The 25774-nt window shown below is 38.5% G+C and overlaps 1 protein-coding gene across 1 annotated transcript in view; it reads left to right on the top strand.

Moving 5' to 3' along the window:
* Positions 1-25566, top strand: part of LOC130927871 (zinc finger protein OZF-like) — a 34056-nt gene extending 8490 nt beyond the window's left edge. Inside the window, exons 2-3 of the mRNA XM_057853971.1 lie at positions 3723-3827; positions 22608-25566. Of these exons, the coding sequence (XP_057709954.1) occupies positions 3723-3827; positions 22608-23743 (1241 nt within the window). The 3' untranslated portion in view covers positions 23744-25566. The remainder of the gene's footprint in view (positions 1-3722; positions 3828-22607) is intronic.
* The last annotated feature ends 208 nt before the right edge of the window (positions 25567-25774 follow it).

The raw sequence follows: 25774 nt of genomic DNA, 5'->3' as shown, positions 1-25774 counted from the left end.
GGAGCGCTCCCATCGCTGTTCTCGGTGTGACGTATCACTTCCGGGTTCGTCCCCTTTCAGGCTCGAACTTCGGAAACGCGATTATTTTGTCAAATATAGAACATATAAATTATTTTTTCATGCTTTATTTGTTGGACAATGTTTAATTACTTCAATTGTGACCCTATTTGGCATGTTATGAAATTACTTCACAGTACAGCTTTAAAACCTGTAGTATGGACGTAGCCTTAGGCTAGGTTCAAATGTGTAACACGAACATAACCAGAAGTCAATAAAACAGAGTGAATCCTCATCACAGCATATTGCGCTGTTGGTAACAAGGAAGCCGAACTTTTAACAGCACGTCCGCCGCACATCTGCTGCACACACGCACGTACGTGAGGCGATAAATCACAGCGGGAAAATTACCGCCTTCATTTTCATTTACCGTGCGATAAATGGAATTATTGCATATTGCGACAGGATTAACTGGAAGCCAGTGTAACGATTTCAAAACCAGTGTAATGTGGTCGTTTCCTTGTATTTGTGAGGACTCTGGCTGCAGCATTCTGTACTAACTGCAGCTTCCTCACTGATTTTTTTATCAAGACCTGTAAATCTACCATTGCAATAGTCCAATCTGTGGAAAATGAATGCATGCATAAGTTTTTCCATGTCTTGTTGAGTCAGAAGCCCCTTAATTCTGGCTATACTTTTTAGGTGGTAATAAGTAGATTTAGTGACGAACTTTAGATGGCTATCAAATTTTAGGTCTGAGTCAATAATTACGCCAAGGTTTCTGACTTGATTTGTAGCTGTAAGTGACATTTGTGCTAAGGTGCCTGCTTATCTTTGACCTTTCCTTTTTTGGCCCAAAAATCACTTCTGTCTTCTCCACATTTAACTGGAGAAAATTATGGCACATCCATTCATTGATTTGATGAATGCATTTACTCAGGGAGACTATAATCATGTGGGGACACAGAAATGTAGAGTTGTGTGTCATCTGCATAGGTGTGATAGGAGATGTCATACTGTTCTGAGCGAGGGGAAGCATATAGCAGAAATATAAAATAATATATATATAAAATAATATATAAAATATATTATTATAAATTTATATATAAAATATATAAAATAAAATACATATAAAATAATAATATAAAAACGTTGGGAGGAGAGAAGGAGATGAGTCGTTGATGGCTTTCTCCACTTTATTGTGGCAACAATAAGAAAACAAGATAATAGCGGACTGCTGCCACATTCGACCGCAAAGTTCTGCTTCTCGCTGATCTCCTCCTCGCCTCCTACTACTCCAGCGTCTCTTAAACGGATCGTGCATAGTGTCTTGTTATGAGCTTTTTGTTTACAAATGTATCGAACACACAACGTGCTGACAACTTCGTTTCTTTATTAACACATGGAGCTAACAGTAGCTTGGGGCTCTCAGCAGGAAGTGGCGTCTAATGGCGTGAGGAAATGTAGTTTTTTCACACAAGCGAACAAATTACAAAACACCACTTCAATGCTGTCCCGAGACTACATTTCCCATGATTCACTGCGTGACCTGCGCGCTCGCTGATTCGCTGCCAGACATTAGAACCAACACGCTTGTTGTTGTCACCTGCCAGCGGCTCTCGTACGTAAAAAACAAACTAGAAGGCTATCAACCGATCACCGTGAAAGAAACGCCGAACCGTACAAATGCAATGCAATGCTTGAAGCATGAAGGTGGAAATACATAATACAAATAAATGTACACAAACTCACCGGCTGTGTGTGTCTCTTACGGCAACGTGACCGTGAATTACCGCGACGCCGACCCGCTTATATGCACATCCATGCCCCTTTCCCGATTGACAGTTGATTAACCCTTTCGGACAAGATCGTAGATGACGCACAATTTAAACACGCTTTACCTAGCAAACGCAACGACAACTATGATCGGGGATTGCCACGAGTTAACTTTCGGCTAACGTCGCTAGCTTATACTGTTCATTCCACCACAGTTGGCAGCTCTGCTTTGACAAAGTCATCAGTCATCTATCCAAAAATCACACTTACTTTTTGGCACATCCTTGATCATAAGCAGACCGGTTAAGGAAGCAGGCATCTTCGAAGTGTTTGCAGCAGAGAACACTACTCGATGATGGCGTGAAATTCATTCGCTTCGTGCGAACGAAAGATGTCCATTTACGTGCCCTGCTATCCTTTGGCCACTCATCCAACTTTTCGTTTGAGTGAGAACAAAACATCGCCACACATCGCTGTGGCATCTTACCGAGAAGCAATGCAACAAACAATACTGTTCTATGGCGGACTTCCCTCGCGCTTCCCGGTGTGACGTAATTTCCGAAGATTGCCGAAGAAAAGCATTTTTGTTGTCAAGGGCGTTGCTATGGGTTAAACAAAGAATCTGGAAGGGTTGCATTAAAAAAAATAATGATAATATGCTTATAATTGTTTAGCCACTGATATTATTCAAAAACATGGTTGGCCAACCTTAGTTCACATTTCTGCTTTAAATAAGAGTGCTCCAAGAATTGACCCTTGAAGGACTCCACAGGTGAATTTGGTTCGTTCTGACTGATGGTTTCCGATTGACACAAAGAAATCCCTATCATGTAAATAAGATGTGAACCACTGAGGAACAGTGTCAGTAAGCCCTACCCACTGTTCCAATCTGCTGTGTAGTATGTTGTGATCAACCGTGTCGAATGCGGCGCCGAGATCCAATAGTAGCAGAATAGATGATTTGCCTGCATCGGTATTCCGACGAATATCATTTAGGACTTTGATAAGCACGGTCTCGGTGCTCTGTTGTGTCTGAAATCCAGACTGAAATGAGTTAAAAAGATTGTTTTGCATCATAAAAGCCTGGATCTGTTGAACACCACTCTCTCGATAATTTTCCCCAGGAATGGCAGATTTGATGTACGCCTATTATTACTAATGGTTGAGGCATCCAGATTAGTTTTTTTTAGAAGAGGTTTTATTAGAGTATTAGTGTTAGAGTTTTTAAAGTCTGTGGAAACTCTCCTGTTTGGAGAGAAGTATTTATAATCTGAAGTACGTCTGGTGCTATGCAATGAAAAACAGTTTTGAAAAAGTTTGAAGGAAGGATGTCAAGGAAGCATGTTATGGGCTTTAATTTTGACACAATTTCTGTTAACGTGGCATATTCCAAGAGGCTAAACTGTCTAAGATTGAAGTGGGGGACATTTTGGGAGGCATTTAGTGGGACAATTGTTAATCTGGAGTTGCACACAGTTTTATCTTCAGTACTTTGTGTGTAAAGAATTCTGCGAAATCATTACAGGACACCTCAGATACCATTTCCTGAGGTACTGATGCTTGTGGGTTTGTCAGGTTGTCAACAACAGAAAATAGTGTGCATGTATTGGTGGTGTTTCTACTAATGATCTCTGAAAAATATGACTGTCTAGCATTTTTCAGTTCCTGGTTGTATTTGTGAAGACTCTCTTTGTAGATATCATAAAGAACTAGGAGTTTGTTTTTTCGCCACCTGCGTTCTGTTCGTCTGCAATCTTGCTTTTGTTTTAAAGCTAGTGTGGCATTTCTCCTGGGTGACCTCTTCTTTCTTGACAAAGTTTTTGTCTTAATTGGAGCAATAGTATGACAGTAATCAAGCTGGAACTGAAACTATTTACAAAACAACAGAAAACCACTTTGGGGACACAAGTTTGCAAATGAAGAAATAAGATTTGTTTGTGGTCTTGCAGATCAATATGGCAGCCAAGCCCATTGTCTCCAGTACCAGGAGTCTTTATGCGTCAAGGAGGAGTCGCCATACATCAAGGAGGAGGAGGAGTCCGTTCACATTGAAGGTCATCCCAAGCATTGTTTTTTTTCTTTGGATGAAAACGAAATCCTTCTCATAAGTCTGAAAATGTCTTTCAGTCTAATATAGTAGATTTGCTTTCTTAGTAGCTGTGCAAAGGACTCGTGAACCAACCTAAGGTTTGCGCCACAGCCAAGACTTGACTATTGTTTGCAGATTGAAAGATTTCTTTCTATGTTAACAAATTGCTTTTTTTGAAGTAATTACCGTATTTTTCGGGCTACAAGTCGCTCCTGAGTATAAGTCGATCCAGCCATAAAATGAACAACGAAGAGAAAAAAAACATATACAAGTCCCACCGGAGTATAAGTCGAATTTTTGGGGGAAATTTACTTGATAAAATCCAACACATAGAACAGACATGTCATGTTGAAAGGCAATTTAACATAAAAATACAATAGAGAACTACATGCTAAATAAATGTACAGTGTACTGTGTATGAACAACGAAATGTGAATATGCTGTCCTACGTTACAGCTCGGTCCTGGCTATACAGCGAACTCCCAAAAGACAATGCTGGACGTCCGTATAATTTGCTGAATCAATTTGGTCCTCGAAAGAAAACAGGTTCGCATCAACGTAAATAAATGATAATTAGGTACTATTAGTAATAAGTAACAGGTTAGCATGCGTTCGCTATCATTAGCACAACGTTCAAACAACCACACAACTGGCTCTAAGTGTCCGATCGCGGGTGGACAACAACAATAGAAAAGATGATACACGCAGGCGTTGCCTCTGTAGAGATGATTTAAAAGCATAAACAATGAAAGTAGGTTCGCAGCCGTCTATTCTCTCTCGCTAACTCGCCCACTCACTCACTTACTCACTCAGAGCTACGTAGCTGTCCGTCTTCTTCTGGCGTGTGAGCACTCTTCTTCACGTAAACAAGTGCGAGTGCGCCCTCACGTGGGCGTGAAAGCGCCACAAACTAAATGCATCCATTTCAAGATAAAAAAGTCAATAATACAATTGAACATACACTGCCAAAGGCAGAACGCGAACGTGGCCATAGCTATAAAGAGTTATTCAGATAACTATAGCATAAGAACATGCTAACAACTTTACAAAACCATCAGTGTCACTGCAAAACACCAAAATAACATGTGAAATTATATCATAATGTGTTAATAATTCCACACATAAGTCGCTCCTGAGTATAAGTCGCACCCCCAGCCAAAATATGAAAGAAAACGTGACTTATAGTCCGAAAAATACGGTACATGAGGTAAATATATTACGTGCAATTACAAGTGTCGAACAGACACACCGAGTAGTGCAAACAACCACACCAAATCAAGTGGAACATTTACTCATAGGGGTGTGACAGTTAAAGGTGTGTGAAATTTCTGATTCTTAGATTATTCGCGATTCGGCCGCTGAAAATTCAAGACTGATTTACAAAGATCCATATTCCGGTTCTTTAAATATGCTAAGTAAAGCGAACTATAAAACACAGTCAGCGCGGTCTTCGGTAGGCAATGAGGAACGGACTGAGAGTAAACATCCACCACAACTCATCCCGCTCGATTAAAAAAAGTCAGACAGCCAGTACAAACAACACCCAGTTGCTACAAACTTTGCCCACCTTGCTGCAAACTACACCCACATAATGCTACGGTAGATATCATGTGTATATAGAACTAGATGCGAAATGACAGACTCGCCGGCGTTAGTAAACAGCCGCCATATTAAAGCAGTAGACTTCTCAGGAAGGCTCCGTTGTGGCGAACCTAATTCACTTTTTACCTAAAATACTCCTAAATCAGCAAAATCTTGACTTGAATCTATCTTTAAATAATGAAACAGTTTTAAAACTTTCACATGTCGAAAGTAGACAGAAGGGAAATTATGGGAGCAATTTTAACAACTTTAACTGTTAATTGACAGCATTAAATTAATTGAATGTAGTTTAAAGCTGCTGATACAGAATGGGGACTTGAGTATATTACGAACTGTTTTGAACTGTTAACTTGATACTGAAATAGTAGTTCATTTAAGCCCGGGAGGATTTTTGTACTCTTTTTGTAACTAATGTCCGAAACATTAAAAGCAGCTACTGTAATTTCCCGAATATAACGCACATTTTTTTCCCCAAAATTGACTTGTAAAATCATGCGTGCGCGTTATATACGGGTACAGGGACGGAGACCGAAAGATTCATCATGATTCATGTTCCAGTGTAAGCATGGACCAGCACAATATTACCTAATCCGAATGACAGTGATATAATCATCAATTTTCATGTTGTAAATAATTGTTTTAATGATGATATTTTTCACATCTAATAACATTAAAATGTTTTTTTTGAACTATTCGTCTATTATTTACCAGCAAATTTTTCTTACATTGTCGTCGCAACATGCCGGCATGCAGCGATGTTGTCTTGATGAGAACGTATACTGCGATCCGCTTCATATAAATGTTGACCATGTGGCAAGCTAGGACAGGAGTCTGAGGGGAGTGTCGAACCACGGAGCCAAGCCATGTTGTGTTTTTTTTAATTGAAACTCACAAAGTAACAACGTACGTCTTGCAACTTCTGGGAAGGGGAGAAAAAAAAGAGTCGGAGCTGAAAGGCGGGAAGCACTTTTTCTTTGTCTCCTGGAACCAGTAATGTATTTTCTGTTTGTTTGTCTTTAAGTGTAAATTCTTTGTTCTTTTTTATTCCCGAATTCTGTGTCATCATCTCCTGCTCGTAATAAGAATAAAACAACCTGTAACATGGAAGAATCGAGTCTTTTCCTTCAACGGTAATAATTTTCACAAAGTAAGGAGTTGTAGCAAGTTTGAACTGAATTCACCTGCGGAACTAATGTTGGCAAGTTGTGTAGTTCCCAGGGGGAAGAGTTTCGTTAAGGGAACAGCCGGAAGTAAACAAACGTCTCGCGAGTTGCAACATACTTGAGTTGTGTAGATCCGAGGAGAACATTTTTAAGAGAGAGGTCATAATTCCATCTAACTAACTAACGACATGTTTTATCAAAGTTGCTAAGCCTGTCGCAATATGAAATGAGTCCATTTGTCGCAAGATAAATAAAAATGAGGGCGATAATTTTCACGGCTGCGTTTTATCAACCCGTGCGTGCATGCATACATTTGTGTGTGCGTGTAGATAACTATTAGACTCCAGTTCATTTCACAGATGTTTATTAGTAATCAAAACGCCGTAGGATTACAGTTAAGACGTACAAAATAAGGAAACACGTGTATATCAACCCTTTAACACCTAAGCCTATTTTGGCCGAATTTGCATGCATTTGATGTTGCCTTTATATTTCACAGAAAAAATTGTTTACAATGGCCAAGTTGGGTTCCTTTTTTCAGGACACCTTGAACTTCATGTCCAAAGTGTTGTTTTCTTCACTGACCAATTTTAATCCACATTTTGGACCCAAAAAGACAAAAAAATCCCAAATCCTCAAAATTTGTAATGTTGACGTCCCACTGACAACCAAACATGCTTAACCAAACGTTTTGAAGCTTGATCATATTTATTCAACTTGTTAGGATAAACATTCAATAGAAAAAAATAAGATTGAATAGTTTTATGTTTGACAATTCAACACTAACAGCAGGTATGGTCATAGGCGTTTTTGGCCTTTACACATACTATGGTCAAAACAGGTTATAAAGAGTGCAAAATAGTGAGGAAAAAAATTATATATATCATCTAACACAAAAAGGGTTTGGAGGATATCTCTTTGTGAAGTTAGGTGTTGTACCCATCACCTTATCAAAGTATATACCTACATGCAATCAAGTTTCTCGAACACACATCTACATAAAAATTTAAAAGATTATAGTAAAGAAAAAATATAACATTGAAAAAAAGTATTTAAAAAAATATTGACAAGTAGTTCAGTTCAATTCAAAATTTACAGGCATGCGACCCAATAAAGTTTTTTTTTGTTTTTTTTGCGCACTCAATAAAGCTTGAACAGGTCACGGAGCTGCGTCACACAGAACGTCACGCAGCCTACTCTTCGCCGTTTGCGTGCTGCTGTCACCTCTATTCGCCGAGATGCCGACTCATGCAAAGAAAAAGACAACAAATACGGCTCATCTTCCTTGAGTTAATGAAATAATGCATTAGCTTGCGCTAAATGTAGTTTTATATTCATTCTGCACGTTTCAAAGTCGCTCGCTCAAACCAACCGGCCGTTGCTTGCGTCGCATGCCTCCCTGTCATTAGTTGGCGCCTCGTTCGGAAATTTATTAAAAATTATCACATTTGGTTCGTCCTTCTTGACACCAGAACGGCTCTTGGGATGTGTAGTCTTTTGTGCTGCTTTCGGTTTTGAAAAAGGGCAAGAAATGATGGAAATATGGAGATATATACTTGGTCCATGCAGCATTTTAATGCATATTTATGAGTGCAATAAAACTATAAAACTCGAATGACATTATCTCCCGTTTTTCTTGGTCGATTGACTTCAAATAAAAACTGGTGTGGACATCAACTTCCGCACTTTCAAATGAGACCAACCAGTGGCACGTGGGTGATGTAATTACAGCGTGACGAAGCTTCAAAGACGATATGCGTAAACGCATCGCTGCAGACACGTTCGGTGTTAAAGGGTTAAACACTGTAAGCGTTAGCATTGCTACATTGAGACTAATGGGGGGGGGGGGGGGGGGAAACAACAACCTACTTTAGCCTGCTATAAAACATTGGCAGTCTTTTCCAAAATGCAAACTTGCGGTTAAAAGGTGACACTTCAAACATGAAAAATCGCTGGTTAACATCATTTGCAAATGAAAAAATTGAGACAAAAAAAAAAAAAAGTTACGAGTGACAGTGACACCACAAGCAATGACCAAAATTTTTTTTTGCGGAGTGTGAAGCTGTTAGTTTTGTTAGTTTAGCGAACGGACTTCTGGTGTACATTTCAAAATAAAAGCACGTCACGTTCATATAAATAACGATTTCTGGAGTTAATCCCACATACTTCAGAATTAATACTATAATATGTAAATACTATAATACTACAGAATTCAGATTCTACACTAAGAATAGCTTGGAAATGACACCCTTTTTGAAAAATATGATTGGTAATGAATATTATACGCCGATATGGGCAAAAAAATGCGCATCGGTATCGGATCGGCCAACACGGAAAAATTCCGATCCAGACTTCCGATCCAGTTTAAATTTTTTTTTTTTTTTTTTTAAAGTCCGGTCCGGTTTTCCAGCGCACCGATTTACATAATCCATTCCAGTTTTTGCTTCGGTTTCCCTAAAATCCGGTCCGCATTTTACGGCACACCTTCGACACACTACATTTACATTACCGTCTCCCAATTTACCGAGAGACTTTATCGGTAAAAATGTCACCTGTGTGGGATCATTTCACCTTAAAGGACGACAAAGACGAAGAGGCAGAGTGCAACATATGCCACAATAATGTCAAGCGTGGTGGTAAAGCTGTAAGAAGTTTTGATACAACCAACCTAATCAAGCATTTAGCGAAATACCACCACAAACAATATAAGAAGTACGTTAAGAAAACCGAAGACAAAAAGAAAGGTCGTACGCAACTAACACTGCGTGACAAACTGGCACTCGACAGTCCCAAAGCCCAGGCGATAACAAGAGTAATTGCCGAAGAATTCAGTCTGGATGACGAGCCATTATCTCTCATGAGTAAAGACACACCATCCAACACTTAGACCCACGGTACAACATGCCCAGCCGTCATTACATCCTTGAGCGATTAGGCCGTAGAAGATTCGAGAATGATTCACAAACATCCAAATTCCGATTATTGAAATATGTCAAGTAAAGCAGAACTAATACACAGCGCGGTTTTCGGGACGCAATGAGAAATGGACCGCATTGCGTCCCGAGAGTAAACATCGTGCTTGTTATAGACCCGGGTAATGCCAATGCTCAACTCACGGCTTCAGCTCAACTCATGCCGCTGGATATAAAAACACAAGAATACCTGACTGTTGCTGACAGCCGCTACAAACTACGTCAACATCGTTTTACTGTAGATAATAGATAACATATGTATATAGAACTAGATGCAAAATGACAGACTCGACGGCGTTAGCAACATTGAAGTATTGAAAACTAGTTGCGTTAGTAAACAGCTGCCATCTTCAAGCAGGAGACGTCCCTAGTCGGCTGTTGTAAACCTTCCAAGTGAACCTAATTAACTTTTTATCTAAAATACTCCTAAATCGGCAAAATCATGATTTGAATCTATCTTCAAAACAGTTTTAAAACTTTCACATGTCGAATGTAGACAGTAGGGAAATTATGGAATAATGGGAGCAATTTTAACAACTTAAACAGTTGATTCCCAAAATTAAATGAATGTAGTGTAAAGCTGCTGATACAGAATGGGGACTTGAGTATTTTATTTACTGTTTTAAAATGTTAACTTGATACTGAAATAGTTGTTTATTTAAACCTGAGAGGCTTTTTATACAATTTTTGTAACTAATGCAAGAAACATTAAAAGCATCTAATAGCTTGGGGGGGTTTGTGGGATTTTCCACTGAGGTTGTTTGTGTGTTTTGCTTTTTTAAGACAGTTTACAATATTATTTGCACGTTTTACTGACTGACTATGCCATTTCTGTTTGTTATTTAAAACGTTTTGTGTTTGTCACTGAATAACCAGGTCAGTTTCTTGTTACCAACCGTTGTGTGTTATTTAAACTCACCTAATTCAGCTGGCTAGTTGTTATCAAGAGTACTAAGAGTACTACTTTTTCAACATGAGTCTGACAACTAAGTAAGGAGGCTAAATAACTTTAAACTTTAACACATACTAAGGTAGGCCGGTATTGGTATCGGCCAGTATCTGTATCGGATCGGAAGTGCAAAACAATATCGGTACCGGATCGGAAGTGCAAAAATCTGGATCGGGACATCCCTAATATATAGTAGTATACTATAATAATAATGCAAAATTTTTGTAAAGAATTGTTTTGAATAATGTTGGAAAGGCGAAGTCAGTGTTCTGAATCTGTTTACATTCCGTTCGTTTGCACTAGTAAATGCAACATTTTACCTCATTGTTTGTGTGATTAATTATTATTTACGTTTATTTGTACGTCAATAAAGAATTTAAGTATTCCAAAGTGTTTTCGTGAATTAATAAGCGTCAACAAAAATTTCATTGCTAAATTAGTAACAAAAAAAATAATATATATATATATATATATATATATAATATTTATTTATTAGTCGACTAATTGTAAAAATAGTCGACTGACTAATCGGAAGAAAATTAGTCGTTTGGGACAGCCCTAGCAGAACATATTTCCTCCACACCCTTGTCACCTTTTTAACCCCTGACCCATTTTCATGCCTGGTCATTGCAAGGTGAAGATAACGACATCGGGAGGGAATACGACCAATATGCCAAAATATACCAATATTTTTTATTTTTATTAGAAAAATGTTTCAGTAAAATGTTACACATTCTTGTGTATTTGCCACATATTGCCACAGTTAACATTGAGGCTTTGGGCCTCTTTTGACCTCGTTGTGAGTTTGTAAGGTTGTGACTTCTGATTAAACAAACTCGACGCCAATCAAAACTTTTGTTCTTCTTTTTCCCCAAATTAGAATCGATAAGAGAATCGGTAAAGAATCGAATCGTTAAGCAATATCGATAATGGAATCGGAAAAATCCTGTCAATTCCCATCCCTACTGGTAAATGTTGATAAATTTAACTGAAACAAAAAGTGCATTAAGACTCTTCACAGTATCCAAAAGTAAATACTTATGACACTGAAACAAGTTATAAATTTAGTGAAAGCGCATTCCTCATTATGAAATATGGTAGAACAAAAAGCAATAATGGCTTGTCTTATAAGAATCCATATAAACGGCAGTGAGTGAATCCATTTTCAATGAAGCATGAGGTTTCTTTTCTGTACGGTACGAAATCCTTATCCAGCCACTGCGCCGTCATGTCATGTGCCGTGCATGGTTGCCGATCAAAGTATAGACGAGAGTGGCAATCTCATTATAATTTGCCGGTAAACATTCATTTGAAAAGTGGTGGCGGTTTGGAATGATGAACCTGGGATGGGCAGCTTCATTCGCAGCTCGTGCGTCCTCGTACTCTTTTAAAACACCATCAAAGCGATTGTGATCTTTTAAGTAGCTTATTAAGATGTGTTGTAGCTCGACAACTTTTCCCCTCCTCGTGGACTTAGGCTTTGCATGTGTTACAAATTGCAAGTGAAGCGTTCGCCATCAACAATTACAAAAAAAAAATCCCACACAACCGATGCCATGCTTGTTGTTTACTAGCCAGCCGTGCGGCACACTGCCGTCACTTAAGCATTACGTCACAGAAAGGGAGCACTCGATTTGTTGAAAAACTCCCTCCTCCCAAACCACACACAGTCACTAATATGTTGTACTTGCAAAACAGGAGTTGAAACAAACGCACACAACCCAATCCGCCAGCACTGTGCCCCAAAAAAATATACGCATATTATCGGTCCTATTAATAATGTTATTGGATTTAGGGCTGCAGCTATCGAATATTTTAGTAATCGAGTAATCGACTGAAAATGCTATCGATTAATCGAGTAATCGGATAAAACAAATATATTTTTAGGTGAAGAGCAATTATAAATATACATGAGAAAACAAGACATTTAATCTAATCTTGAACCATTTTCAGTCAATCAATGTCTTTATTTTCAATGTATATTGTTGAAAACAGCCAACAATTGCATCTCAGATGTAGCTAGAATTAAAAAAAAAAAAAAAGACATTCACTGCTTTCACTCAAAAAACTTTTAGATCTTATTTAAAAAATATATATATTACCTAAAAATGCCGTTATGCTTGATAACACACATCACTTAAAAGTTAGGATTTTTTCCCACGTGTTTCAATTGAATTTCTCTGTGTCAAGCCATTTTTAAGTTCTAGTTAAGTTTTAAGTTAGTCTAAACAGTAAGTCCTGATAGGATTTGGAGTTTTTGCAGTGTTCAAAATAAATGTATGATACAGGCTGTACTGGAGCACATTAGGGACCAGTGCTACTTGGTGTTTTATCCAGCAATGACTACTGAGCTAAAATTGATAGTTACCATGATAAAGTTTTTATTTTACACCCTCATCACTCCACAATGCTATGTTATGTTAAAGCCTTTATGTAAGACACGTTAGCCACGCATCGACAGTGGTCCTAATTAATTGAAACCTAGCCCTCCGCAGGGCTAACTTTTCGTGAGCTAGTAGCGACAGTAACGTTAATTTTATTTATTAGCGCTTAGCGCTCTTTACTAGCGCTTAGCGCTGTACTGCTTTAAGATGGCGGCTGTTTAATAACGCTGCCCAGACGCGGCCGAGTCTGTCATTGCGCATCTAGTTCAACATACATGTGATCTTTATGAGATGCATCAGACGCTAGCTGTTACCAACGTAGCATCGTGCGGGCTAGTATTTGGCAACGTCGGCGTCGTTTGTGGCGGCTGTCAGCTGCAGTAAGTTTTTTTGTTTTTGTTTTCCTTCTTCCTCTCCGCACGTGACAGCGCGTTGTCCCGCATTAAAAGTAGTCCGAGCAAAACGTGATGCTTAGAGCTGTCAAAATAAACGATTACTCGAGGTGAATAAAATTACTCGGATCAGTTTTTAAACTCGAGTTACTCGAGTTGCTCGAGTACTCGTTTCAGCTCTAATTGGATTTATTGGGATGACGTCATAATTCCTATTATCGGACCAATAATTATTGTGTACCTGTAAAAAAAATATCTTCTTTTTATTCCAACTTAAAAATAACCACAAACTAAATAAGAAATTAGTTTTACCGAAGTTGCAAAAGAAAAAGCAAAGATGTTAAATGGAAATTAGCCTCAAAAATTAGTTTTACAAAATTTCAAAAGCGAAAGAGATGATTTGAAACGTAGCTTCAAAGTTAAGAAATGAAAAGCCAAAAATTCCAAATTAAGAATAAAAATCGGAAACCGAAAAATCAACAGTACTAACTATTGGCCGAACAAAAGTACTTGAGTCTCAATTTATCAAAACCTCTCAAACTTCAAAAATAAAAACAAAAGTCCAAATTAAAATAAAAACAGAAAATCAAAAATGACAAATCAAAAATGAAAAAATAAAAATCAGTCTTATTCTGGGAAAGTTGTTCTTTCCAATGTAAATTTAAAATCATATTAAGCCGTTCCAAAAAGCAATTAACCCATATGCAAATTCAATGATGCTATATTTACATCGGTGGGCAAATACAGTAACTCATATACCATCACCCTTCTTACACGATCGCAAATTTTACAATTTTCCCAGAATTATTTCATCTGGCGTAATGCCAAATAAAGTTTATTTCCTCTCTCAAATTTGTCCGCTCCCTCTTTAGTAATTTGTCAATTAAATTTGGCTGTGGCCTCTCTCGACGAAACCGGCCACTTAATTCCCACTATAATTTCATTACAACAAAATTTACACAACTTGGATTTCTCTTCACATCCCAGTTCTGAAATCAATACGTTTTTCCCACTCTCTAGGTCTTAGCTGACCCCCAAATTCTATCAGCATGTGATCCAAATCATTACATTTTAGCAAAATTTGGCATATTCAAGTCCTTAAAAATCTAAATTGGATTCCATATCGTCTACTATATTGGAGGTGACTTTTGCATTGGAGAATCACTCAATGAGCAGGTGGGAGCATGCGTGGAAAGATGTATTGATGTATTTGTATGTGTGTGAAAGACTGGAATGTGTGGATATACAGTGATCCCTTGTTTTTCGCGATTAATGGGGACCAGAACCCGCCGCGATAAGTGAAAAACCGCGAAGTAGCACACCCCCCAACAATTTTTTTTTTGTGTGTGTACAATGTATTTATTCAGATTTAACATTGGAAAGAAATACATATAAGACATGTTTTTTCACTTTTTTCAAAAGTAGTATTTTAAAAATATATATATTTACATATACTGTCTTGTAATAAATGTTTTTTTTTTTTGTATACACATGCACATTCATTCCAGCCCCCACCCCGCCAATCATGCAGGACCAGCTGCCTCTAACCTCGGCGCAAACACATATTAAAGCACGCACGTCCCTATCTCTCCCCACCCGCGTATGCGCGCAAAGATCAAACTTGTTAACATTTATTGGCAGTTAAACGATGATTGACATATGCGGCGCAATCATCTGTCACCATCGTTAACCTCAATAAGCAACTCCAATGCACGCAGTGCTTGCCTGGGGAATCAGAGAGCAAAGAGAGAGGGAGGGAGCGACGGTGACACGGATCTGCAACAGACTGAAGGCGCGAAGTAGCGAGGGATCGCTGTACTAGTATGTGTGGTTCTGAAAGGACAGAAAATTAGTGCTGAAGCAATAAACAATGCAAATTGACCATAAAGCAGTTAATAACACACATACATGACTCGCAGTGTAATGAACACAAAGGGGGGGGGGGTGAGTGCACGCGAATGTGCAACGCGAATGTAATGTAAACAACGCTCTCCTCCACGCAGCGAGGACGAGCGGAGTGACCAGCTGACAGTAAAAACACGAAACGGTCGCGCTAATACCTGCTCTAATTTATCATAAGAACTTTATGGCATGAAGAGGAAATACTTACATCCGTTCATGGACACACAAAAATTAATAATTCCACTAGCAAGTGGCCGTCTGCTCGAAATGCGCACCTTACGCCTATTCTCGGTCCCAGAATACGCTGCGCGGATGACGTGGGACAATAACGGGAAACTGACTGGCTGCTCTTGGAACGAACGCATACCCATGAAATCTTTCCAACAGGAGTATTAAAATTGCTGATAAAATCTTTTAGGATTATTTTTGATGCATATATGTTATATTTTTCTTATAGAGTATTCGACGAGAATATGATAGACCAATTAATAGACTTTTTTGAAAAAATCATTTCTTTGAGTAGTCTCATGAATAATGACTTGGCTTGTGAATACCACTGTTTCAATACGCGGCGACGACACCTCCTGGTACCTTAGTAGGTTGTTAGGTAGGTGGTTCTGCTGTTAGAACTCATGTAGTGATACTTGCTTGCTTGTTGGTGTGTAACATGCGTCAATTCCGTGAAATTGATTGTACTGTTAGAAATCTATAAGAGAATCGTTAAATAATCTGCCAAAACGATTCCATGGAATTGATACACGCGGAACCGGTTCTCTATTGTCCCTTTCCCACTGAAACTAGTGGGTCAACGTAGAGCAGGGCGGTAAACTGAAAATTTATCGTTACCGAAATTCTTCACGATGACCGACGTAATTTCGACCATGTCGGTAAATTCGGTGATTTAATAAAAGAAGAAAATATAGTCTTTTCATCCCGCTTTGACTCTGTGTTGTTCGGTTATGTTCATTCCCCTTTAAGAAAGCAGACAATGTGCTTACGTTTGGAGTCACATGGGTTTCAGGAAGCCAATCAAACAGAAGCCCGTTAGGCTAACGCTAGCGGCTAACGCTACAAGTAAACGGGATGAAGTCGGGCTTAAGTTAGCTTCGCCAAACTTTCACCTGACATTAAGTAAACTCTTGACGGGTTCCAGATAGGGATGGAAAAACCGAGGCTTTCTGAAACAATGAACCACTTTTAAGACAATTGCCCTAAATTGAATCACTGTTTGACACACTGCAACAGCCCCATCTACTGGATAAACAGTGCACGTTTCTTTTAAAAAGTAAAGTTGACAAATTGCCTCAGCATTACATATCTTCAATAGAATTAAGTGGATGTCGTCTATTTCAACCAGGAGATCGTATCGTCATTAAGTGTGATTTACACAATTAAACTATGTGAAACCTGTGTCATTGCTTTTGTCTGTGAAGATGTGTTCAAAGCAGTATTTGTAATACACGACAGTGCTAGTCTTGTAAGTGGCTCGTCCTAGATGACGGGGAGTAACTATTGTATTGTTTATTTTTTGTAAAAATTACAGTACAGTAAGCACAGTGCTTGGGAACAGGAATATTATTTATTGCATACTGTAAGGATTTCCAAAATCATAAGATGTAAATAATTGAGCCGAATAAAAGAAAGGAAAGGTTTGTGAAACATTTTATTTTTTAATTAAGTATAATTTCTGGGGGGCGGGTGGATGTGTCATATTTGTATCTATTCTAAATATCTAAACGTATGCCACTATCTAGTGTATAACAATGCGGAATGAATTTAATGAAATTCAAGTGATGATATTTTTCAAGTCATACAAGCTGTTATAAATGTTCACAAAAGAATTCTTATTGTTTACAAGATTTTTTTTAATACTTAATGTTTAGACTGCATGTGCAATTGTTAAATTGAAAGCTGGTAAATAAATTTAATGAGAAACTTAATTTGTAATCCATGCATTGATTCAAATTTTCAAATTATATAACAGTTTGCTTGGGCGAATTTATCGTCATTTATCGTTATCGAGGTAAATCTGCTCAATTTATCGTGATACGTACTTAAGGCCATATCGCCCAGCCCTAGGTCAACGCGCGTTTTTTCCAACCTGATGCAACCCACTAGCAATTGGTATTTGGCACCCATTGACAAAAAAAGCAGTCTTTTTTTTTTTTTTTTTTTTTTTTTTTTTTCCACCCGTCTAACCCTCCACCCCTCCTTAGCCGTGCATAAGGTTACTAGACGTCACTACGCAAAGATGCGCGTCGACAAATGCGACCGAATTCATTCAGTTCAAGGAAGTAAACAACGCAGAGCAAAATAGAAGCCTCCTTCCCGTTTGTGTTGTCTGTTTTCATGCTTTTTACTGTCCTCAAAATGGTCGAAATGCAGCATAGGATCAACACTGCTTGTGCAACGTAGGCGACGTGAATTTTGGTTTGAAATTGAAAGGAGTCGTGTAACTACGGTTGTGGGGCGTGTTAAATGGGAGGCGACTGGCACGTTGTTATGACGCATCACGTAAGAGCCTACGTCACCACGTAGATTAGGGTGTTGACTGTTGACCCGGGGTTTTGCTTTCACACTGCATGACGATCAGTGCCGAGGTGATTTTAACGCGGGTCGCTTGGCAGGTTGATTGACACGGGTCGAGGCGGGTCGCTGCACCTTTCCCACTGCCACCAAAAGTCGATTGTTAGTGGGTGGACACGGGTTTTTTGGCCATAGTTCTCGATTCCCATCCCTAAAGGTCAGGAAACCTCACACACCCAACAGCCTAATTTTAAGAATGATGTGTAATCCACATGAAAACCTCAAAATGGAATAGTTTATAAAAACAAATATGAGTTCACATATTTGTAAAATCATTTCAACATTCCTGTTCCTCTATCTGTAATGACCTAACATACTGCGTCCGACACTTCACTCTTTCAACTTTCTTTTCCATCTAAACCACATTTTGATCCACTCCTTCTGCCTTTCCTGTCAGTCTTTTACTGCATTGTCTTTTACTCGCATCTGGCATATTTACATCTAATATCTGCATCCTAATAGAAGTTGAATAATATGCACTTTCCCTACCAAATAAATAAATAATAATTTAATGTGAAACCTGTAAATGTGTCAACTATCTCTGACAGGAACTCTGCAAATTTATAATGTCCTTATCAGATTATTTTCTCTAGTTCAATAATTTTCTCCATCTTGTTCTGAGTTAAAAAAAAAACAAAAAATAAAAAATACTTAACGGATTAATGCTCCACCGGCCCCCTTTTTCTCTGCCCCTGAAGCCGTCTCCTCTCAGGGATTCTTCCTGTTGTCTTATATTCGAATTCTGTGAACAATTTTATTCTGTCGCACCATATCTCTTGGCAACTAGTTTCCTCCATGTCCACTCTTTAATTTTACATTAATTTGCATTTTAATCAATTTAGTATCTTGAGCTTAACGGAATTTTTTAGTTTTAGAATCCAGTCAAATATGTATATATGTACTCGACTTACTTACACTTAAAGACAAACAAACAGAAGACATTACTGGTTCCAGGAGACAAAGGAAAAAGTGCTTCCTGCCTTTCAGCTCCAACTCTTTTTATCCCCTTCCCACTGGGGAGGGTCTCTTGCTTGGAATGTACAACCCCCCTGCCCTGATCAAATTACATACGCTGGTAAGAAGACAAAAGGGGCCAGTGTGAATGTTAGAAAAGGGGCATTTTTCACGTGTGATTATTGTGAATAAATGGAAATATATTTCTACATCGTATACTGTGAGCAATTTTACCACAGAAAATTAAGATTGTATTTTTTAAGTTATTTTTCTAAATATTTGACAAAAGAAATAAAAATTGCTGCAACCGCTTACTTTATAAAAGTTCGAGACACAAGACTGATATTTATTGGTGCTAAAATTAGGGTGCGGTTTAAACATGGGTACAAGAATTTTCCCTAGATTTTATAGGTAAAGTTGGGGTGCGCGTTATACACGGGTTCACCTTATATTCGGTAAGTTACGGTAATAGCTGGGGAAGGGGGTGTTGTGCATTAATAATCGATTTATAATCGAATCGTAGCCTCTGAATTGTAATCAAATTGTGAGGTGCCCAAAGATTCCCACCTCTAGTGAAAATATATCAAAAAGGCAATATATTGTGATACTTTGTAGGCCAAAAGGTTATCGATATGCTCTCACCAAGAATCGAAATATCCTTTTGATGATAATGCTTTTTATTTCAAGCATGCACAAAGACACCGAAATACAATATAACTCATGTTGGCATTGGCTCTCGACCTCGTACTCACAATGCAGCGCATTCGTTTTCTGTTCTGGAGGCCTTTTTAGTTTTAATGAATGAGGCACACACATTTCAGAATCTGACACCATTACATACCTCAGATTTTACAATCTAGTGGGCATTTACTTTTATCATTCAAACCATTGGTCAACAGTTCTGGGGATCGTCTGTGACTTCCCCTTATTTGATTATAAAATCATGTTACACCTTTGTGTTCTTCAAAGGACTAAGATAACTGGGCTTTTATGACACGAAATGGTATATGTTAAAACGAACCATAATGTGAATGCATGATTGCTTTAACTAAAAATGAAAGGCTACATAATGCATGAAAATAAATATATGAGTAAATACCACTCAGGAAAATTATTTGCGCTCGACAGGGAGTGGGAAGAAGAAAAACTAATTTAATCCCACCCCTGATCTCATCGTGCAGCAGTCTTATTTCGTGGGATACTCCTGTCCTTTTACTTTAAGTCCACACAATGAAGAGACAGGAAAGAACAAAAAAGCAAAAAAAACGATGACAAAAACGACTAAACCAATAGACAACCAACAAGACCAGGGGTCAGGAACCTATGGCTCTTTTTGACAGCTGCATCTGGCTCGCAGACAAATCTTGAAAAAATTGTTATGCAATGGGAAAGGCGCTAGAACCTCGGGGAAAATCTGGCGGGCGTAAGGGCCACAGGGGAAACGTTAAAAAGAGAAACTAGTAAGAGGCGCTCACATTTTTTCCTTTGGCAAGCCAGTGATCAGGCAATATTCAGGACAGGTGCGGCAGTGGAGAACGCAAAAGTCTGATGATGCGTGTGGCAGTCGGTTGAAATAATAGCTATGCATCTGCAGCGTGGCGCGGGCAGAGATTAAATGCTTCAGTCTGTTGCTACACATTTAATTTTGTTTTATTTTTATTGTACAGCTGAAACAAGAAAAAAAAATGTCCGTCTCGCATTGCTGCACACAGACAGCTCATAGCTTATTTGCTCTAAAATGCGAATTCTTATACATTTATAATTATAAATAAATAAACCCCAAATCCTAATAAAAGTTTTTGTGATAAAACATTTAACTTCCGCATTTTGGACACTACTAGCATTCACAAATCGTCCGCTCGCCATTACGAACACATCTGTAGTCATACATAAACATGTATAACGGTTAACATGTTTCTGAACAATATTAACACACAGTACACATCGCAATCATCCTAAAATAAAGCAATCCACAGTCAAATTATACTCTTTCTCTCACCTGAAACAAGAAAAAAATACTTTTAACAACGTCCGTCTCGCATTACAGCACAGACGGGTCATTTCATATTCGCTCTAAAATGCGGACACTTATTGCCCATGCACGCCAAGAAGCGAACGCTGCCCTCTGCTGGCTCAAAACCGTAAGTACATCAGTCTTTTCAGGCTGAACCTTGTGTGTAGTGTATATTTTCCACAAACAACGAAATAAGATGAAACATTTTAAACATAGGGTGAATCTATCTGTGGACACAACAAAATATTAACTATTTTAATATTATTTCATATCTATTATTTAATTTAAATTATGATTATGATTATGTAAGTTATTAAAAATAATTTTGAGACTTATTGTACTTTAAAAGTGTTGAAATTACATAAAATGCACATATTGTATTTTTATTTTCAAACACATTGTATGGCTCATGCATACGCAGGCGTAGTGCATTGACAATAAAAAACTAGGGCTGTCAAACGATAAAAATTTTTAATCGAGTTAATTACAGCTTAAAAATTAATTAATCGCAATTAATCGCAATTCAAACCATCTATATAATATGCCATATTTTTCTGTAAATTATTGTTGGAATGGAAAGATAAGACACAAGATGGATATATATATTCAACATGTAGTACATAAGGACTGTATTTGTTTATAAAAACAATAAATCAACAAGATGGCATTAACATTATTAACATTGTTAAAGCGATCCATGGATAGAAAGACTTGTAGTTTTTAAAAGAAAAATGTTAGTACAAGTTATATAAATTTTATATTAAAACCCCTCTTAATGTTTTCGCTTTAATAAAATTTGTAAAATTTTCAATCAAAAAATAAACAAGTAGCCCGCCATTGTTGATGTCAATAATTACACAATGCTCATGGTGCTGAAACCCATAAAACCAGTCGCACCCAAGCGCCAGCAGAGGGCAGCAAAACTCCGCAAAACACAATTAACAAGTGGGCTTTTCACTCTACTGTCATTTAAATCTGTCTGAGCTGGGCAAGTGCGTTAATTGCGTCAAATATTTTAACGTGATTAATTTAAAAAATTAATTAACGCCCGTTAGCGCGATAATTTTGTCAGCCCTATAAAAAACATTTAATCATAGTAAAATGCTTATATTCAACCAATAAATATTGGACAAACACGTTATTGATGTTACAAACTGACATATTAGCTTCGCACACAACACTGCAATCAGCCAGTTTTGTTGTTTCGGCACATGCGCCATTAGAGGATCGCTTAGTCTTCCCCAAGTCCGACATGACGGCATTTAACGCTTTTAATACGTAGTAGTAAACATGAATAGTTCACAGACAAGATTCCTAGTCGTCGAAAAGAACGTTATATTCACGCACCCGCAAAAAAAATCCAATGTCAGAATTTGTTGGTTACCGATACAAATGCCTAAATACAAACACAAATAACTAAATATGAGAACAATTTTTTTATATACGTACACGAATGTGTAAATACGAGTACAAAGCTCCATAAGCCGTGTTTTAATAACCTCATCACAAGAGGACTAAAGTTCTTCACACAATTCGATGGCAAACTTTTGGCCTTCAAAACATTTCAACCGAAATTGCATTTTTAGTTATTTTTGGCCGATGAGTTTCGGCACGCATCTATACGCAAAACAATGTTTCTTGCAGCTCGAAATGAAACCGCATATTTTTTACCACTATTTTTTTGTGGATACTTTTCAAAACCGCACCATGTACCGAATCCACGAAAACGCAAGCGATCACTGTACTCATCTTCTTCCAAGTTTTGCGAAAATGAAAGACGCAGTGGTAGTGCATAAAATATATCAATGATTTTCTTGTGTCTTGCAGGTTTTAGACAATATCTTGGTACTGAGCGGCAGCAGGCAGAATCTCCTGGTTTGAAAGAGGATGTTGAACTCCCCCAAATCAAAGAGGAGGAGCCAAAGCCCTGTCAACAGAAGCAACTTCCAATCAAAAAGGAGGAGGAAGAGCTGCCATGCGTTAAAGAGGAGGAGCATATCACCAGGTCGACTGGTGAGCCCTTGAAGAGTGAAGATGGTCTGAGTGAGGCCGGCGGAGGGGCGGAGCCTCCAAGCGGCAGCAGCAGCAGCAATTCAACAGAAGGATTGCAAGCAGACATTTTCATCGCTCTGTCAGACTCGCCTTACAATGATGATGGTTATAAGACATCTCATGGTGACGACAAACTCTGCAAATGCTCTCAGTGTGGGAAAACCTTTGCTAATAAGTACACTTGTCGGACGCATATGAGTAGTCACACTGGTGAAAAACCTTTTGCCTGCTCAGTTTGTGGTGAAAAATTCACTACAAAGCAGAACTTAAAAATCCACACAAGAACCCACACTGGCGAAAAACCTTTTTCCTGCTCAGTGTGTGATAAAAAATTCTGTCACGAGAGCAGCTTAAAGTGTCACACAAGAACGCACACTCACGAAAAACCTTTTTCCTGCTCCGTTTGTGATCAAAGATTCGCTCACAGGCAAAGCTTAAAATACCACACGAGAACCCACACTGGTGACAAACCTTTTTCCTGCTCAGTTTGTAATCAAAGATTCATTGAAAAGGAAAACTTAAAAATCCACGCAAGAACCCACACTGGCGAAAAACCTTTTTCCTGCTCAGTTTGTGGTCAAAGATTTGCTCAAAAGATATGCTTGAAAGTACACACAAGAACCCACACTGGTGAAAAACCTTTTTCCTGCTCAGTTTGTGGAAAAGCTTTTATTCAGGCGGGAGACTTAACAAGACACACAAGAACCCACACTGGCGAAAAACCTTTTAGCTGCTCAGTTTGTGGTCAAAGATTCAATCAAAAGGCCACCTTAAAACAACACACGAGAACCCACACTGGCGAAAAACCTTATTCCTGCTCAGTTTGTGGTCAAAGATTCATTCAAATGATTAGCTTAATAAGACACACAAGAACCCACACTGGTGACAAACCTTATTCCAGCTCAGTTTGATGTCTAAGATTAGAAGGGATGAAGACACACATGTTTCTTGGTGTGAGAAGCAAAGGCCAATGACTGTTTTGCCTGTCATCCATGCTGGCTTCATCAGATTTTGCACGCAGGACGATTGTATTCCGTAGAATCCTGTTGAGGATTGACACTTTTGGTGCCTTACTTTGTCCAATTGTTGTATGATGTACATCCACCCTATTGCCAAAACCTCAGCCGATTAAACTCTCCATTCCAGCACATGATTTAGCGGGATGGGCGGAGCTGTGCAACACACCTGTGACGCATTAGGAGCGCTCATTATTCAAAGACATGTCTACTAAGATTTACAATCTTATGGAATGCATTACAATTGAGCTCCTTCTCTCAAAAGGTAAAAATATAATCATAAGCCGTATTTATCGTGCTCCCGACTCCAATGTTGAACTATTCACTGAATGTGTAGGAAAACTTCTGTCGAAAACAAAAAATAAGCATGTCTTTGTCTGTGGTGACATGAACATTAATTTGTTGAATCCTAACAAAGATCCTGGTGTGACCAGCTCAGGGTCATAGACTGTTTTTAGGAGGAGGTATAAACAAAGTTTATTGAACGATTATGTTGCTGGCTCAATCTAACTCTTGGTCATTGTGACGGCCCCTGGCCGTTTAATGGTTAATTTTCTGAGATTCTTCCAGTCAGCTGATCGTCACCTCCACCAGCTGGCTGCTTCCCCTCCCACTGTGACGGAAGCTGATCGACGCAGGACGGACTGACGACGTCGCCGCTGCTGATTGGCCAAGAAAAAGGCGCCAAGCTTCATAAACCTGCCGCTGTCAACGTTCTAGGAGGTCGCAATTTGGCAGCATTCTGTCGCGTTCCTCCTCGCTAGCTGTTTGCTTGCCATTCACGCTCGTTTGCATTTTGATCGCCAGTTTGATACACTCCCGCTTTTTCGGTGAGGTCTTTTGTGTTTATTCGTTATTGGATCGTTTTTGTTCACCACTGTAAATAAGAGCACTGAAGCAAGTAAGGGTAAGTCGCCATTTCTGTTCAACCCGTTTTCTCCTGTTTTGTATAGAGTAGGAAGTTAGGTTAGACGCTGTCTTTTCTTTGTTCCTTTTACATGATCAGGGTTTAGTTAGCGGGTGGGGTTTAAGTGTAGTTCCTTCTGTTTGTTGTTTTGGCCTGGGCTTACCCTGAAGTCACGCTTCCTCGGCATTTTGTACATATTCATTGCGAGTTTGATTATTGTGTAAATAAATTTGTGTCCACTTGTACATTTGTGTGGATTGTTTTATGTTACGCCTTTCGCGAGCCATCTTTGGCACGTAACAGTCATGATAAGAACTGTACAAAAGGAAAATAATGTCTGGTGTGACAACTCAAACTTGTAAATGAAACCAAGTGTGAAGCTAATGCTATCAGAACTCAACCAGACATCACAAGGACAGATAATCATTTGGCTCTGTAAGTGGGCAGACAGTTGACTTTTAACAGTAGTATTGTGACATTCTGTAAAGACATTGAACTGGTCACTGAGTGCCCTGGACAAGATCTTTTCTACAATGCGATCAGAACCTGGACAACGCGCCTGCCCAGGAAACACTTTCCTGGATCGAATCAACTGAATGAACTAAACTCTGAATCATGAACTAATCTACTGGATTTAATCAACATACCGCGATCGACAAGGACTATGGGAAAATTAACAATCAAGGGGAGGAAGAAAAAAAAGGCCTTGTATTCACTACATAACCTGAAATGTCAATAAGTGTTATTCGAAAAATTTTGTTTCCTATGGTACAGTGGGGCAAGTAAGTATTTAGTCAACCACTAATTGTGCAAGTTCTCCCACTTGAAAATATCAGAGAGGCCTGTAATGGTCAACATGGGTAAACCTCAACCATGAGAGACAGAATGTGGGGGAAAAAAAACAACAGAAAATCACATTGTTTGATTTTTAAATAATTTATTTGCAAATCATGGTGGAAAATAAGTATTTGGTCTATACCAAAAGCTCATCTCAATACTTTCTTATGTACCCTTTGTTG

Source organism: Corythoichthys intestinalis, chromosome 13, assembly GCF_030265065.1.
Source record: "Corythoichthys intestinalis isolate RoL2023-P3 chromosome 13, ASM3026506v1, whole genome shotgun sequence".
Taxonomy (NCBI): domain Eukaryota; kingdom Metazoa; phylum Chordata; class Actinopteri; order Syngnathiformes; family Syngnathidae; genus Corythoichthys; species Corythoichthys intestinalis.
The sequence above is the reverse complement of the archived record's forward strand: the minus strand, read 5'-3'. Positions and strand labels throughout refer to the sequence as shown.